General features: G+C 45.2%; 2 protein-coding genes across 3 annotated transcripts in view; one reads left to right on the top strand and one right to left on the bottom strand.

The window, feature by feature from the left end:
- LRGUK (leucine rich repeats and guanylate kinase domain containing) overlaps positions 1–8,124 on the top strand; it is a 22,616-nt gene extending 14,492 nt beyond the window's left edge. Inside the window, 5 exon segments of the mRNA XM_061574412.1 lie at positions 305–567; positions 1,496–1,584; positions 2,495–2,578; positions 3,765–4,021; positions 5,183–8,124. Coding sequence (XP_061430396.1) covers positions 305–567; positions 1,496–1,584; positions 2,495–2,578; positions 3,765–4,021; positions 5,183–5,343 — 854 coding nt within the window. The 3' untranslated portion in view covers positions 5,344–8,124.
- SLC35B4 (solute carrier family 35 member B4) lies at positions 3,821–18,327 on the bottom strand. 2 transcript variants are annotated; one of them, XM_061574433.1, is made up of 11 exons: positions 18,073–18,327; positions 15,058–15,171; positions 14,156–14,258; positions 13,498–13,547; positions 13,298–13,379; positions 12,804–12,864; positions 11,127–11,236; positions 9,938–10,013; positions 9,750–9,825; positions 9,065–9,310; positions 3,821–3,945 (listed from the first exon to the last, which is right to left on the bottom strand). In XM_061574433.1, exons 1-10 carry the CDS (start codon positions 18,147–18,149, stop codon positions 9,073–9,075), a joined length of 987 nt encoding a protein of 328 aa, XP_061430417.1. In that variant the 5' UTR covers positions 18,150–18,327; the 3' UTR covers positions 3,821–3,945; positions 9,065–9,072. The 2 variants fall into 2 exon arrangements, with proteins under 2 accessions (XP_061430417.1, XP_061430416.1); XM_061574432.1 differs by lacking the exon at positions 3,821–3,945 and having other exon boundaries at positions 6,473–9,310.

The raw sequence follows: 18,327 nt of genomic DNA, 5'->3' as shown, positions 1-18,327 counted from the left end.
TCAGGGTTTTATAAACAGTTTTGATATGTCCAAGTGCGATGTGTCCGAAGAGTACAAGTTGTCCGATTTACGCAAAAAGTAAAGTACAAAATGTATTTTTCAGAGAACACTTGTTAGCATCAACATGATGCATTGAATATTGCTTCACATCGTCACCCTCTTGTCCCAGCAGCCCACGAGCTGCTGAATTCCGGCAGCATGGAGGTATTGCGATTGGTCTCTAAGAAATTACCATACCACTGCTCTCACAGCCTTCATTACTGTCGAACCACCTTTGTCATGTTCCTGGATTGAATTGCCACAGATGACCTGGAGGTGGCCTACTCCAAGCTGCGTGAGCTCATGTGCCAGTACATGGGTCTGGAACCGCCCCAGTCAGGGGCCGAGTCAGCACACCAGGACGCGGGTCACGTGGTGCCGCCTCTCCTCGGCAGCACAGGCGATCGACCGACCTCTGCCACCCTCTCGCGTCTCACATGGACCAAGGGCCCATCGCCCCAGCCGCGCGAGAACATGCAGTACCTGTCCAGGCTGCAGTCCAAGATGCAGCCCCAGCTCACGCCTTTGGTACCGCCCCACGCGTAGAGTGAGGTTGACAAAAAGGGCCACATTGCGCTAGCCCAGCTTCCACTCGGTTCTCATTTATGGTGGAGAGTCAAAAAAACATCTAATTGACGCTCTAAAGTATGGACAGTTGAAAATACAAAATTATTATGGTGAAATATTTGTAACCTAATGTATATAGAAAAAAACTGTTTTCTCCACTTTAAAATGTTGAATCTATTTGTCAGACGTGATTCATTCTTGTGTGTTTGTTTCTCCACTCATATGCCAGCAGTACCAAATTTCTGGACTTGTAATAAGGCCCTCATCCAGCAGTGGATTAGCAAAGGCCTTTAGTTGTAGCAATTAATTCCCTCCCCTGTGATTTAATGAATTGCCATGGCTCGTGGTCATGATTCATTTCAAGAATATACAAATTTTTTTGTCTTGTATTTTCTGTCTCGTTTGTATTGTTTCACTTTCTTGTGTCTTGATCTCCCTCCTGAACCAGATTTTTGGATTCTTATAATTGTTTATTATACAATGTTATGTATGTGTTGTACATCCAGAAATAAATCTATAACCAAATCACCCGAAATGCACCTCATTTCGCCAGATCTTAGAAGCAAAGCAGGGTTATTAATTTGATGGTTGACCAAGTTATATTAAATAGGTGTTATAGACTGTTATGGGACTACGTTGTAGGCAGCATATGGCAGTGCAGCAAAAATCATGCTTGTACTGTACTTCGATGCTCCCAAGGTCTGTGCTCCCCACCTTTAACCTACATTGACCAGCGTGGTGAAGTATGGTCAAATAACCCTCACGGCCTGCGCGGTTTAGGGAGGGCCCTCATCCAGCAGTGTGTTCACAAAAAGGCTGAACATACGTGCAAAAAATACCAGCTTCAGCTGTGTAACCTGGCGATGATATTTGTCCATTTTGTTTGCAGGAGGAGGCATCTCTCCTGGTTCGCCAACAGGCAGCACGCGACGCTGTAACAGGAAAGGCTCTCAGTGCCAACTCCAAGCTCCTGGGCAGGTGCGCTCTGAGGCTTTGTCATTCACAAGTTTACATCCATAAATAGTATCCGCTTGGCTAAACGGACATTGTTTAATATGATCCAGATATGATTTAGATACAGCAAATCTACACGAGCTCTCTACTGTGAAGCCCTCTCATGAGGAGCAGACCTCAACAGTGGTATTTAGTTCCTGAACACATGACCATACGCAAGAAGAAGAATCCGCTCGTGAAAATATCTCCACAAGCCATCTGAGCTACGGATTGGTGCCCGCGTATGGATTACTCTGTGGGATTTGTAGTTGTACTTTGCAGACAGTTTTACATTTGTAAGATGGGTTGTAGATATATATTAAACTGTCACGTTACTTGGTTTTTTTGTACCTTGTTTCGATAATATCCTTAATATTATATTTTTTTACAATTTACTATTAAGGTTGAAAGTGTTTATGCATTTGCTGTTTCTGCCTGTTTGTCCATAATGGAGAGTGCGGGCACGATAACTCGTAAAGCTGAACCACTGCGTTCCAAACTCTTTTTTAATAGAGTTGTGGCCAACTGGATCAAAGGACTTCCCAAAACCAGTATTTAAATAGCAAGACGGAACTTCTCTTGCTATTTAAATACATCCGAAGACAAATTAATGTTGGAAGGCGTTACAAAATTCGTGCGTATGCATTATTGTTCAATTCATAGATTGAGCATGTGCCTTTCCGTGCATATATACTCTGCTGGACTCTGACCCCAAATCTTGACAGTTCATCAAATTACTGCCCCAGGCTTTTGACGGTGGGTAGGGGTTTGCGGATTTTAATTGTTACGTGGATTTTTTAAAAGTTGCTTAATAAATGATGTTTCTCTATAAATGCATTCACATTTGAGGTTGTAATTGACCTAATGACGATGCACGATTGTGGCAAACGTGCAGTGGTCCCAAGTCAGCACCTGCCACACTGTTGGGTGCCAACACTCGTTCTGCCAACCACACCGATGGTGCCAACACAGGCAAAAGGTAACGTTCCAGTGGGGCCACATGTCCACACCCATAATCTGTGTGTCACCTCTTATGTGTAAATGTACAGCTCTTGTCGATCCACTGCTGTATGAAGGCAGCCTCCTCATGCTGTGTGAGTACTGTGGGATATTGACCACACTTCACGCTGGTCTGTGCCGGTTGGTGATCATGGAGGCATAGAGCATGGCATAGTAAGGCAAAGGCATCTTGCTGGGCTTCTGTCTGCTGACAACGGTAGCCTAACAGCAGCTTATAACGCCAGTTGTGTGCTTGTTGGTCACCAATCGAACCACTATCCAGGCTCAATTTTGCTTAGCTTCCGAGATCTGATGATATCGGCACATTCTGGGTGATTTGTTCATAAGTTTAACGTGTAGGCTTTCGCAACCAATATTATCCATAATAGAGTTTTTTTGGGGTTGGATTGCGTAAATATAAATGGCCATAAACCCTGCTCAATCGTTGTATCCTAAATATATTATAAGAGAAGATGCAATCCAAAGTCTGAACCACTCTAAACCGAGAGTTCCCAACCTTGGCTGTTTGTCCTGGGCCCTCTTGTCACGTGTCATTATGGCACTGGCGAAATCGGTGCAACATTGCTGTCACACATGCCATGACAGCAGCAAGGCAGTGGCATCACAAGTACGCTTGCAGTTAAGCAATTCACTAACTTTAACGTGTATATTCTCAGCCTGGGATACATCATAGGCACATTTTTACGTTGCATTTTAGAATACGAGGAGGGTCCTCCATTGTGGAGTTGGCATGATTATTTTGGGTGTGGCTACCTAAGTAGTGGGCGGGGTATATCGAGGGAGTAGCGACACGACCTGAGTCGTATGTGGGACCAATGTCAGAAAGAGTGGTGGGCCACTTGCTGTGTGGGTGGGGCAGCTAAATTTACTGTATCAAGTGACGGTCCACCTGATGACGGAGACTTGTGTTGCCTCCGAAACGTCGTGATTTTTTATTTCACTTTTATTAATTTTAATTTTTTACCTACGTGACTTTACCGAAAACACCTAAGAATATGAATCCTTGCAGTCACGAAAGCTTCAAATCTAGAATTAATACCTGCCAGACATGTTGGTACCTTGTCTTAGCAATAATCTACAATTGAATGAAGAGTACAATAATGGGCTCACTTTCTGACTTATTGTCCCTACGTTGCACTCGCAAGGCCTCTGGGGTCTCAGGTGAGCCTCGGCTCCACGGAGCTGTCGTTGGCCAGAGCCCTGTCGGACGGCGCGTCGGATGAGTGGACTGCCTCGCTCTCGGGCCTCAACAGCCACCGTGAAGGCGACTTGGACGCCGCCGATGAAGATGACGACGATGACTGCGGGGATGGCGGCGGTCTGGCCCTGCAGCGTGGTGGGGATGGACAGGTAGAATCGCTGGACGTGAGAGCTCTGAGCCGCTCGGACCGCAGCCTCACAGGTACGTGTTTGTGAGCGAGGACCAGGACGCGCGTCTTGTATGTTCACTTGCGTTCTCGGCTACCTTTCAGCTTTTTTTCCCATTTTGTTTGTTGATGGCCATGTTGAATAAAAAAAAAAATCAGATCTGTCCATAGCAAGGAACAAAATTTGTTAATGTTTGGGGAGACACGTTTTGATTGTGTAATTTATAAAATGTACTTTTGGCAGGAAAGGCACTTAGGCTATTTCTCGTTGTGTATATGTGTACATGTACATACATTTTATAAATCCACTGTTGGATGAGGGCATTCATATGCTGTCATTGCGGCTGTTAGATCATACTTCACCACGCTGGGCAGTGCAGATATAGGATTTGGAACAGAGCACAGTAACAATGGCTATTGCTACACTGCCCTCTGCTGCTCACTATATAGCCCTGCTTAGCTTGTCTGTGCAAGGTGGTTGTCCATACTATCACTATCCGGGCGCAACCCTGCCGAGCTTCCGAGTTCTGACAAGATCGGGCACATTCCAGTTGATCTGGTCATAGGACTTCAAGTATGGATGCAACATGTAACGATGCTTCCGTAGCGTAATAGCAGTTCAGAGATCGCCAATTTGATCTCCCTTTGCGGCAGTTAAAAAATTATACAGTATTTTTAAATCCCCCGCCTATTTCCATCCAGCAGCATAAAGGGTTGGACCACAGTTAGTTGATTGGCAGGTCACGTATGGTGAGGTGGGATGGGGGATGGTTTAGTTTTATTAGTGTTTGGTTGATGTTTACCTTTCTTGTACTTTGCACGATGTTTTTGTAATGTTTGTTGTAACGTTCTTATCCGCCCCCAGTGGACATGTGAAAGAGCTTTATAGCTTCTAGATTTGAAGCTTTCGTGACTGCAAGGATTCATACTCTCATCGGATTCCTCCAGTATAAATATTCTGATTGTGCGTTCCCATCTTTTTCAATGTCTGACCAGTGAGGAAGCGTCAGTTACCATCTAAAGTGAGCTCTTTAGACGAGGCCTTTCTGCCAGCAGTGGCATGAACAAGAAATTGTAGGGTTGCACTTTTAAACTTTTATAAAAAAAAATATCGCCCAAGTTAATTCCGCTCGACGCGTGTCTGTTTTTTTGACTCGATTGCCCGCTTCCCCCACGTGAACCACGCCGCCCGACAGAGTCAGAAGGCGGACCGCTGGCCCCCCGGCCTCGCCCCAGCGAGGTGGTGGAGGCGCTCCGTGCGCCGCGCGAGCCCGAGGCGCCCCCATCACCCAAACCTGTGCTGCCGCCCATCCCGGCCGGCCGTGTTGAAGAGGGCGACAACGCGTCTCCGCAATAAAATAAACTTTTATTTTACTTCAACAGGTAAGGCCCCACTGAGCTATGTAGCTCTTTTTCAGAAGTGACCTGCCCACGAATCTCAACAAAGTGGCTTATCATCACGTGGAAGCACCCTCACGTCCCACGCTGTCCCCCACCCCCGTCACCCACGCTCACTTTGATTCCTGATTTGAAGCGTGGAATCCAGTCGGCAGGTGAGATGGTGCATCTTGCAAACTTAAGGTTTGGCACGATAGTGAGGATATTGTTGAGAGTTTACATGGCCGTAGTGTTAGTACTGGAAAGAGTGCCTGGATAGGTTGTGTCAGACTCGTGTAGAATCGTCGTCACTGTTTGTGTACAATGTCATTACACTGCTAGATGGCAATTATTTGACCATATTTCACCACACTGGTCAGTACGGCCTGGTGAAGGCAGAGAGCATAGATGTGGGAGCATAATACAGTACAATGGATTTTGGCGGATTCACCTCTGCTTTGCGCAACGTAGCTCTGCAGCAGTCTAAAACACCAATTTTATTCATGTGGCCGACCAATCTATGCACTCTCCAGGCATAAACCTGCTTCGCTTGAGATATGAAATTGGGCCCCATTTCAGGTGATTTGGTTATTGGCCTTCGAGCACTTTCATTAGCTATCAATCGGGCACATAGTGATGCATCATTAATTCCATTAGATTCTTGCCCTCAGAATACATGCATTGGGCATGTAAAAATGTATTATTTTAAATCCCCACATGCTTTATATTCATGTGTTCATGTGACTGGTTCATGCACTTGAGGAATTAAAAAAATAGACTTGCATCGAATATGGATGTCAGATTGTGACCGTTCATGGAATCGTGCGGGGTGACGAGTCATCACATGCCTTTCGTCGTCACCGTCATCAAGATGAACTTACCAGCGTAATCATCAAGCTTCTTGTTTGCGATGGTCAACAGTGAATGAAAGCAACTTGAGGCTTTCGTTTTTTAGACTTAGTGCACAAGCAGTACAGTCCATTATTAAAGAGTACGATTTGTAATGTATATTAGACTTGATATTTATTCACTCATAAATTACAACACAGACTAATATATCCTGAACTTTTTGACGGTCATTAACTATATCAGTCTCATTGTTCTCAGGCTTTGAGAGGAAGAACACTTACGCGTGAACTTTATTAGACGTGCGCTTTACGCCACATACAGTTATACATAGCCAGCGACCATTATTAGGCCATTGCGGGCAGAGTTTGGGAATCGATCGGATGTAAATCGCTGGACAATTCTGGCAAGCACTGCAGGATTCAGTGCAAAATGACGACCTCTTGACCAAACATTGCAGCATACAAACACTGCATTCCAGTTCAAGCAATAGTATGTGCACATAGGTATAAAAGTACATCATGACTTGACAATTGGTGATAATAATGAGATGCAGCCTTACAATAATTACCTGGACGGACACATTATTCTGGATTTTTTTGTAATTAAGTTTTCAGTTAAAACATAATCAAAATACCTTGGCAAATGGGAGTGAAAATCAGTTTTAATGAATATTGTTAATCCTTTAAAATTCTGTATTTCTAACTAAACGTTCATCCTTTGTCGTTCAACCACTCCCAAGTCAGGCCATACTTTTCAATCACCCCTATTACAGCATCACACTTTCACACACAAACCTAACAGCCCTTGAGCCATTGGCCAACAAATGGCTTAGCGGTACCACCCAGGATGGCGAATGCTAACCACTGTGTTGTTTTAGTATTTTATCTCTGCATTACAAACACGTGTGATAGCAAGGTCACCGTGGTTGCCTTTTCTGAAGAAAAAACGGTAAAAGACTGGTACAGTAAAACCTTGGATTGCGAGCATAATTCGTTCCAGAAACGTGTTTGTAATCCAAAGCACTCGTATATCAGTTGTGATCACGTGACGCTCGGCAGACAAAGCGTATACACGTACTACTCGTATTGCAAGACCTCGCTCGTTTATCAAATTAACATTTAGTTAATTTTTGCTCGTCTTGCAAAACACTCGCAGATCAAGTTACTCGCGCAATCCAAGGTTTTACTGTATATACATATTTGACAGGAAATATTCTTTTGGGGGAAAGAAAAAGTGAAAACGCATTTTCCGAACATGCAAACATCTAGGCAGTGCGTATGCGAAAGACTCTATACACGCTAAGATTTCTGCCCATGGTGGATACCAACAGAATTTTCCACCTCAGGTGGTACCGACCAAGCCCTCGGCTCATGCGCTATAACACAAGTGCACACCTGCAAACGCAGGCAACAGAAAGTGCACAACCCTGTGCGTGTACGAGAGAACTTTGCCTCATATGGCAATGACCCTTGACCTTACCGCTCGTGATGGTAATGATATCTCCCAAGAACACAGAATTTCACTTTGACTGAACCTGGCCGTGCGAAGTTCATGTCTGTCGTTTCATTGTACGGTCCCGACGGCCGTTAATACCAGCAAGTTGGTGAGGATTGTAACAGACTCAAAGTTATCGGGAAGTAAAGTATATTTACACATTTCAACGATGCATTCCTATTCTGCACACAAGATATGTGCATAAGGACTCTTTAATGCGTATAATTGTACTAATTCATCTAAAATAAACTTTTTTCTGTGCAGTAGGCAGTTATCAAGTATTTTTTTCTCTGTCTTAAATAATGATGCAACCCATAGAAACAAAACAAATAACTCTAGTAAATGGGGACCTATGCTGTGCCTTTGGCTATTTGACACGAGTTTGAAGCTTCGTTCATGAGGAAAAAAACATTTACAATTATGAGTCACATGCACGAAGAAATACAGGAATGAAGCCACAGTAACATCACTGGAGCGTGCACGATTGGCACATTAAATGCTTTTTTAAATTAAGACTTAAAACTCACGATGGACTGCAACACAGACCAGTTAAGCATAACTTGGTTTTAAATTTAATTCAAATTTACTTTTTTTGTTCGAATGGTTGCACAAGTGCCAGTCCTTGGTGTCCAGTGATCAACCCACGCTGACCAGCGTGCTGAAGTATAATCAATGAGGCGTGGGGGAGGGGCCTTCATCCAGCAATGGTTTTATTAATGGTTTTAAATTACTTAAAGTGCCATTTTTCTGATTAAAAGTGATTTGAAAAACAATACATGTCCTTCCAAAGCACGTATTCTACTCGGAAACACGGTAAAACATATTTACATCCTTTATATTGTTGAAAACATTAATTTCGAATGCACTGAATATACCTTAAATCTAAATCGTGTATGCATGCCTAATTGCATAAAATTCCAAACAGCTCTTTATCAGGACGCAACTGTAAAAACAACATGGGATATCACAGCTTACAAGCCAGTCAGATTGTTAAAGGGAAACAATTGGGTTACGGAAATCAAAGATTCTAAATTTACACGATTTTTTTTACGAGTGGAGCCATTTCTCCTACTTCTTAATGGAAATCAATTTTACAACAGCTATTTCAGTTTTTGGATTGTAATCTTTCCTTCAACACAAACTGGTCACAATGTATGCCCCCTCCCACAACGGAAGATATATTTGTAGGGGGGAAAAAAACAATGAGAATCTTGATTTAGATTGGAAAAATCTGATGAGCTATGAAGCTCATTTTCACAGATGTTCAGTATGTGCGGGTCTCTGACATCCTTTTCAATGCCCCCCATGGCGGGGGGAGGGGCCGGGGGGCGGGGGGAGCTGCCACCAATGAGCCTTACCATGGCCTCTACTGCACCTTCTGCTTCTCCGACACTGGTGCTTTGGCGGGGGTCGACGTGTAGATGTAGAGCAGTGTTCCCAGGAAGGTGACGCCGGTGCCCAGCCAGTGCCATGTCGTGAAGGCGTTCTTAAAGATGAGGATGGACAGGATGAGGCTGATGAACTTGCGGAGCGTCACCACCAGCGTGACGGTGAGCGACGCGCACTCCGTGGTGAGCACGAACACCGCGCGGATGCACACGTACCTGCGAAGGGGACGCTTAAGGAAAGCGTACGTGCTTAAAGGGCCTGCCATATTTACACAGCAGGAAGTCCGTGGAAGAGGTTGACTTGAAGGTAAGGGGGGGACTATAGGGGGATAAATAGGCTTAGAGCATGGGTTGGGGGCAACCAAAATAACAAGAGTAGCCATTTTTTTTTTTTTTTGGTCCAAAAAAAACTCTGTATTCGTAAAGACGCAATGCACGTGAATACGAGACGTTGGGTCCTTAATAAATAACTGTCATGAAGCAGTCCTTAAAGAGCCGCATGCTACTCCGGATTTACTGGAGTACAGAGCTATTGCACCCACATAGTTAAAATCAGGCTATTTTAGTGTGAAGGCAGTTCAACTGCACCAGAGGCCGGAAGGGACCCAAGCTGCCACTCTGTGAAGATGGGGGGGGGCGAAATGACAAAGGATACTGGGTGATGATGTTGAGCAGCAGCATCAGCCACATCTCCGGCACGGCCAGGTCCAGCCAAGGCAGCGTCACCGGCGCTAAATGTTCAGACACAACATGAAAGTGGCGAAGAGAGAACGTCAACTCGCGTGCTAGTTCGGTTTTCACTTTGCCAAAACCTTGAGCAACTCCTGGCCAGCTAGGGCTTACCTGATTGGCTGAAGAGCACCCCTTGGTTGTAAATGTCTTTGGCCAGCAACAAGAAACCTGGCAGGGGCAAAGCGTGCTGGAGAGAAACAAAAAAACATTACGTCTTAGCTGTTGGACGCTTTTAATAAACGCTAAACCGTAGTGTGCAACAGGAATTGACTAAGCGCAGCTGGTGTAAAAATTGTTTGTTCTATTAAATTCCCTGTACACTGAGTCATACAGTAAAGCTGCCGAGAGGTTTCTTTGTGCAAACAAACCTCGTGGGTTTTAAATAAAACCATATTACAAATATAGCTCACTTGAGGGGCTGTGCTCTAGTTTCCTAGAGTCAATTTCATAGCATCCAATAAACTGTACAGAAACCCAATACAGCACACTTCGCAGTACACCCCCTTCATTTATGAGACCACTGATGCTTGGATACGCAGCATTTGGACTTTGAAGAGTCTGCACGATAAAAGGAGGCACTTTTGAACCTTTACCCAGCTTTATTTTTATACCATTGTTTTCATTACCAACCAACATATCACAGAATAATAAAAACCCCAGCCATGTATACCAAAGGTTAACAAACTCCCTGGTGTGAAACGATAATCACGGCAACTTTATTGTCATAAGCCGATTGATAGAGAGAGCAGCTGTATTGCACCGGTGAGAGGGGACGGTGGGGGGGAATAAGGCCCACAGTGGTGAACCTTGAACTCAAGAGCCAGTCACGCAAAACCACTCGGAGGTTCATACCAAACCACCAGAATCCAGGGCCTAGTCAGCCATCAAACACCTGAAGAACAATCACAACAAGCTAGCAAGCCAGTCCATAAAGGGAGGCTTCCGCTTCTGTCAAGGGATTTGAGTGGACGCCGAAGTGTGTTCACACAAACACGTGTAAGAATGGATAACGGTTATTTTATTTTAAGTATTTAATTGCCAAATTTTGCCCAAAAGCTATGCAGACCCGGGAAAACGGCGTTCGAGAGTTGTGGTAAGTTCCGTAGCGACTGATTTAGGAGTTTTAAAAGTTTGTTTTGTCAAAACATTAAATGTCCGAGTACAGACCAAAGGACAGATGAATGGAGGGACAAAGTACTCTCTGGGCATTTCCAGTAAGTCATCTATTGGCTGCCTATACAACGTGGAAATTGTGGCAGTGGCACATGTGAACAAGACACGCGCGAGGGCCTTCACTCACATTGTAGAACAGGGCCTCGCGTGGGTGCTTGCCGAAGCGAGCGTACAATTCTTCCTGAAAAATGCCCATCCTCGCGGACATGAAGAGTGCAAACGTCAACATGCCGATTCCTGTGGAAGCAGCAGAACGAAATCCCAACGTTAAGTTTGTCTCCGAGCTTGGGACTGCGCAACAACGGCCTAGGCGCCCTTCTTGAGACAAGACGCAGGCCAAAAACAGATGGCTCTTAGTCCGCACCTCCGATAAGCACGGTTGGCTAAGTATGGTGTGAAAGAAGTTCACCATACATACATTTCAGATATATGTATCCTTATAAACTTGCTTAATTCAAGAATATTGTTTAACGCTTATCTATTACAACTTTGATCGTGCTTTTATGTTGCCGGCTGCTTGACAATTTGGGCCCGTGGGCCTGTGCTTATCGACTGTAAAGATAAATACAGGCTGTCCGACACGAGTTTTAAACTCTTGTTAATGAGAAATTGACTTTGAGGCATGCGCTCTCTCGTGACGATCACAGCAGTGCGACCATTGCGATCGTCATACGGTGGCGAGATGTTGACTCCCTCGCCTGGCATGTAGGTCGTGGGTTCGATCCTGACCCTAACATCTGTATATTTGGAGTTTGCATATATCTATGCTCCCCGTGGCCGCATGGATTTTTCTCCAGGTGGTCCAGTTTTTCCCTCCACATTTATAAACGTAAATTTCGAGTGTTTGGCTGCTATACATGTCCACGTGATAAGCCACTTCATTGAGCTATTCATTTGTGGCCAGGTCACTTCTGATAAAGAGCTATGTAGCACAGTGGGCCTTATCTGGTAAAATAAAAATATAGTTTAAATAAAACTCGTTATTTACGGGCTGAATACCCATCCTAAACTATTCTCTTAAGTGGCCAATTTATCATGTAATCTAATAGTAAGATGATTACTATTAATAGTAATAATCTTACTATTACTATTAAGTAATAATGATTAATTATTACTTAATAGTAATAATAATAACACATTATTTTTGCAGCAAAATGTCACCGAGTGAACTTTTTCCAGAGACTCCTGCATTGGGATGTTTAGCCAATCCCATTTGTGAGTGGCTGCATGCGAGGGAAAACTAGCCACGCATTTATGGGGACAACACACAACGCTTGGCACAGATGGATTCCAGAATCCATTGCTGTACTGCCATCTAGCCACCTCAGAGCCCAAGCATACCACACTCGCGGTATTATCGGGCAGTCTACCATCCAAGGACTAACCCGGCTTAACCCTCGGTAAAGTCACGTAGGTAGAAAAATAATAGATCACGACGTTTCGATCGCAACACAAGCAATCGTCATCAGGTGGGACAACCACAGCAACAACAAAAAACTGCTGAAGTAGGCTTACTTCAGCAGTTTTTCTTTCTGATGACGATTGCTTGTGTTGCGATCAAAACGTCATGATCTATAATTTTTCTACCTACGTGACTTTACCCAAAGAACCAAAGAGTATGGATTCCTGTAGTCACGAAAGCTTCAAATCAAGATTGAGGCTAAACCCTCTGTGGCTTCTGACATTGGATGAGATCGGGCACAATCAGAGCATTTTGGTTATACAAAGGGTAGCTCTGTGGTGAAATCTGGATGAAAATCATATGGACGCTCATCACAGATCGTCATCGGATATGGAAACGCACCAATCAGCCAGGTGATGATGGCATAATCACCGTCGTCCTTAGCAGCATTGTAGTCCGATGCCTGAAAATTAAAAGAAACATTGCACATTAATTTAATAGAAGATCGGCACTTGTCATATGCCAATTTAGGTTTTTGTTGCGAAGAAGTGCAAAAATAGCAATTAGCTTATTACAATATTAAAAAGTTTAAGTGGTTTCCCATTCAAGAAAGAATGGGTTGGGGCAGTGGTCATTGCATTGTTACAGCCCTGAGCCCAGTATATTCCACATCAGAACATGTATTTATAGTGGAGGAATCCGATGGGCTGTAAAGGTTTTTTTCACAGATGTCCAGTAAAGAGCAGGTTACTCAGACGACCGCTGCTGACTTCCCACTAAGCGGTACCAATTCATTGACCCCGGAAAAAAAAGACGACAGGTTGAATCAAACCCCTGCCTTCCCTGACTCAGATTTCAACCTGTGAGCCGTACACTTTTAACAGAAAACAACCCACCACTTGCTTCGCCGACATGAACGTGCAGATGAAAATTCCAAGCGAGACCAGCACGATGGAGAGGTACTTTGGCAGCGTGTACCTGCCAAAGACGCGTACAAAACAACATGACGTCTCGTGAATAAGATTCGGCACAATTCTAGGACACCGCAACCTTCAGCAGCGAGGGGAAATGCCAAGTGCACTCAGACCAGCCCTACCTTTTCTTGAGAATAATGATTCCGAGAACCATGTTGGCGATGAGTGACCCCTGTGCGGGTGAAAGAACACAATTTGGGAAATGTAACGCATACACGCAGGATAATGTAAACCTTTCCGATAACACATGGTTGTCTTGAAAGCTCAACGGGTAAGCTTCCTGGACAAAAAAGCTGCGACGGCAAAACGTGTTAGCGTTGGTTCGGCTCTCCCAAGTTTTGGGCAACACCTTGATCAAATAGACCAGTTAAAGTCAACACAACTCTATAAGTACGTTTCATTTATACAGGATCATCTTTGCAAGAGTCATTATGGCCCTCCCACCCATTATGGATAGACGGAGCTTCCAACCTTAGACAGTGTTAAAACAACAGGACATCACTATGTTTAGCAACCCAGTGTGAAATTAGTAAGGTCTTTACATGTTCTGGATTAATGAGCAAGATGTGATCATGCAGAGGATTGGAGGTGGTAGTATCCGAGAAGAAAAATCCACGCGACCACGGGGAGAATACGCAAACTCCAAATATATAGGAATCAGGGTTGGGATCGAACCCAAAACCTCCTGTATACCAGGGGAGGTAGCGAACATCTCACCACCGCGGTGCCCCAAGTGAGGCTCTCTCGGATGATCAACAGACATAGCTTTTTTCACTTTACCGATCGGAAGATCATGTGCAGCGGCATGGCGATGTTGAAGTTGAGGGCGTAGTTGTTGATCACGCTCACGGCAAAGAACATTATCACCATGACGGTGTAGTGCCTGCACGCGAGGACACAAGAGCACGTCCAGTATTGATCTCCGCTGCATGTGTGTGCCATGCCGCCGCTCCTCGTACCCTCTCGGCTTCAACGACTGTGGTCATAACGAGCACGGCTACCACCCATATGCCACCGATGCATATATCCGGCCGGTTGGCTCTTCGGTAGAGCAAATGGCTCGCAATCCTAAGGCTGCAAGTTCAAATCCTGTTTGGGGGGGGGGGGGGGCATTGACTTAGCCCATAATCCCAACTGGGGTCAATAAACATGAATTCCACTTGGAGGGGAAGTCAACAGTGGTTGTCCTATGGATAGACTTGCCACCACCATAGAAATGTGGAATTTTCCTCGCCGGCTCAGGGTTGTAAACGGAAGACGAGCACCGCCTCAACTCCTCATTTTGAGCGCGAAATCACTGACTTTGCAAGTTTCACAAGTGCCGGAGGTTACACACGGCACAGGGATTAAGCACGTGCAATTGAGCTGAGCATATGAATGCTTGTGTGCGTAAAAATGTATTTAAAGGTGCAACCTGAAACAAAACGCACAGCCTCTGATTGTTACACGCCAAGGCTGCGTGTCCTTTATAAGAAGGGCCTTAAATCAGTCAATCTGGCGCTCCTGTATGTTGAACTTCTTTCGCAACGCACGTAACCGACCGTGCTAATCGGAGGTGCGGGGGGGGGACAAGAAACTTAACACAAAAAGCAGTTTTAACCGCAAAAAGTAGGTTGTCGTGAATGGTCGTCATTATCATGGTGTATTCAGTGTGCTCACGTGACCCGCCCGCCCTGAAATACCTGATGGGAATCACCGGCTTTTTCTTCCCAAACTTCATCTCGAAAATGAAGCCCTCCAAAGCGATGAAGAGGAACTGGGAAAACGTGACGATGTTGCCGCATCCTGGGTATTTTCTGCAGTTCAAAGAGACAAATGCATCGGCATTACATTCAATCATTGCTAAGAAAAGAATAATTCTTGTCAGTAAGTTTTTATTTATCCAACAATGCTTCACTGAGTCTCAATACTTTTTTCAGGATGGTCTTACTTTGGGAAATTTGGGTAATTCCAAAATTATTTGGGCGAGTAATTTTTATACTGTACAGCCTATGCACTGGAATGGTTCAGATATCGCTCACTATGAAACTCAGGAATACCGAAATTAAGTGCAGTGTAGCTAACCACTGCGCCACCACTCCACCCACTTTTAGCAATCCACAATGACCAGCATGGTGAAGTACGGTCAAACAAACGACCCCCATTGCCACTGCAATAACACAACTACACAAAGTCTCTATCGGAAGCCCTCTCATTGCGGACCGCAACATTGGAATTTGGACATATTGGCGATACACTGGGACAGCATAACACACCGGTCTTCATAAAACAGTCTGACGATGTCGCTGTTACCCTTGAGCTGAAGAGTCTCCATCAGAAGTTGCATTAAGGTTCAGCAGCTGCTTTCCCATTCGAAAGTGTGACATGAGTCATGACCTTTTGATGCCACCGTCCGCCAATAAATGATTCCGGAAATGAATCGAGGAACTCGTCTGACCAGGCCTAGGTCACGAGGAGTCAAATCTTGCCTTTGGAACACGGAGCCAGACAATCGTCACCAGGCTGGGTGCTGCTATACGGCAACAGACTTTGAAGCTTCACGCTCGGCTGCCAATTATCATTCGTCTCGTGACTGCTTCGCACATCCACACGAGAACTGATTTTGGCGCACGACCCCGCAAGATTTTCTGACCGGGTTTGCGAAACGCGTGGAAATAAAACATTTATTGAGAAAATGTTGCTTGTTTTTTTATATAACGCTCACCGGTGTACCGCCAATAACGTTCATTTACCTCCTGGACATATTTGCTGCCATGCATGACCTTTGTAAAACATGGGCCCTGTCGGGCAGCAGAAAGAGAGGTCACACATTGTATCCGTCGTCGCTGGCCACGTATCCGCGTCGGAACTTACGGGCCGACGCCAATCAACGCGTCTGAGATTGAAAGCGGCACCGCCAGGCACTCATCGCGTTCACGTTTTCGTCGCCATCCAATAACACGAAAATTCGTTGTGGTTACTCGCCAAAGGTGCGTAAAAGCCCTCGGGTAAGGAGGGAGGGGGGGTGATCGCTTGCCGGTTAGTGAGCAAGAGACAAGTGCCAATGTCTAGGTGAACTTGAGAGGGTTTCTAACGGGTTGGCAGGGGGAGCGGTGATTGAATCAACCCGGGCGCGCATGGGAGATGCGGCACAGATGGGAAGTTTCATAGCGGCAGCGAAGGGAGAATGGTGACGATATTCTGTCCTCGCGATTTCAGTCGATACACTCATTGCAACGGCAGTAGATGCACGCGGGTGAAGGGAGCTTATCCGCGTGGCTGCAATGAATGACAGTGAATGATGACGACGATCATGCGGCTGCTGATACTGATGATGATCATGTTGATACTGGTGATGATCATGCTGCTGCTGATACTGATGATTATCAGGCTGCTGCTGATACTGGTGATGATCATGCTGCTGCTGATAATGATCATGCTGATGATCATGCTGATACTGATGATGATCATGCTGCTGCTGATACTGTTGATGCTGGTGATACTGATGATGATCATGCTGCTGATACTGATGATGATCATGCTGCTGATACTGATGATGATCATGCTGCTGATACTGGTGATGATCATGCTGCTGCTGATACTGGTGATGCTGCTGATACTGATGATGATCATGCTGCTGATGATAATGATCATGCTGCTGCTGATACTGGTGATGCTGTTGATACTGATGATGATCATGCTGCTGATGATACTGGTGATGCTGCTGCTGATACTGGTGATGCTGTTGATACTGATGATGATCATGCTGCTGCTGATACTGGTGATGATCATGCTGCTGATGATGATCATGCTGCTGATGATGATCATGCTGCTGCTGATACTGGTGATGCTGTTGATACTGATGATGATCATGCTGCTGATGATAATGATCATGCTGCTGCTGATGATGATGTTCATGCTGCTGCTGATACTGATGATGCTCGCACCGCTGCTGCCAATGCTTCGGCTGAGATCGTTTCCGATGATAATTCTGTTGCTGCTGCTTGACTAACGACGACACTACACTTGGCATATTGACGTGACCTGGCAAAATGAATACGCGTTGCTAGAAGAACAGTGGATAGAGAATGACGACGACACTGCTGCTGATGATCAATAAAGAGACGCTCTACTTACTACAAGAACAGTGGATTGAGCATTATGCCAGTGAAACATGCATTTATATTATTTTGCCACTGAATTTCCACGCGATAAGCCACTTTGTTGAGCTATCATTTGTGGCCAGTCGCTTCTGATAAAGAGCTATGTAGCTCAGTGGGCCTTACCTGGTAAAATAAAAATATAGTTTAAATAAAACTCGTTATTTATGGGCTGAATACCCATCCTAAACTATTCTCTTAAAAGTGGCCAATTTATCATGTAATCTAATAGTAAGAATATTACTATTAGCTCATTGGGCTTTACCTGGTAACATAAAATGGCTTAGATTTTGTATATTTTTTCTCAAGTGATTTGTCCACCTTTCCTATAGTTTGCACTCAAATCGTGCTTTCTTATTGTTTGTCTTAACATTTTGACCCGCCCCTGCTGAACAACTCTGAAAAAAAATCTTCATAGCTCATCGGATTCCTCCAGCATAAACATTCCGATTGTGACACTGCTGCTACTGACGACGTGGTTGCTCATGCTCATTCTAAACGGCGCTGCAAGTGACGACGGAGGCGACACCGCGGCGGTCAACGCGTCGTGACATTCACCTGGCCAGCATTTCCAGCGAGTACACGTTGCTGCAACATCCCAGCAGCACCAGCAGCACGGCGATCGCGGGACCCATGGCTGCTGCTTGATACGACGGCTGGACCAACACGGACACGACACGACCTGGGTGTGGGTAGGGAGGGTGGTGGTGGTCGGTGTAGGCCACCGAGCCCGCGGTCAATCGGCGCACGGCCGGCAGAGACGACCACCACGTGCCGCCATTCCGACTCCTTCCACCACGCCGGCTCGCGACT

The sequence above is a fragment of the Lethenteron reissneri genome, chromosome 55 (genome assembly GCF_015708825.2).
Source record: "Lethenteron reissneri isolate LAM-NWPU_2019-01 chromosome 55, ASM1570882v1, whole genome shotgun sequence".
NCBI lineage: Eukaryota > Metazoa > Chordata > Hyperoartia > Petromyzontiformes > Petromyzontidae > Lethenteron > Lethenteron reissneri.
The sequence above is the reverse complement of the archived record's forward strand: the minus strand, read 5'-3'. Positions and strand labels throughout refer to the sequence as shown.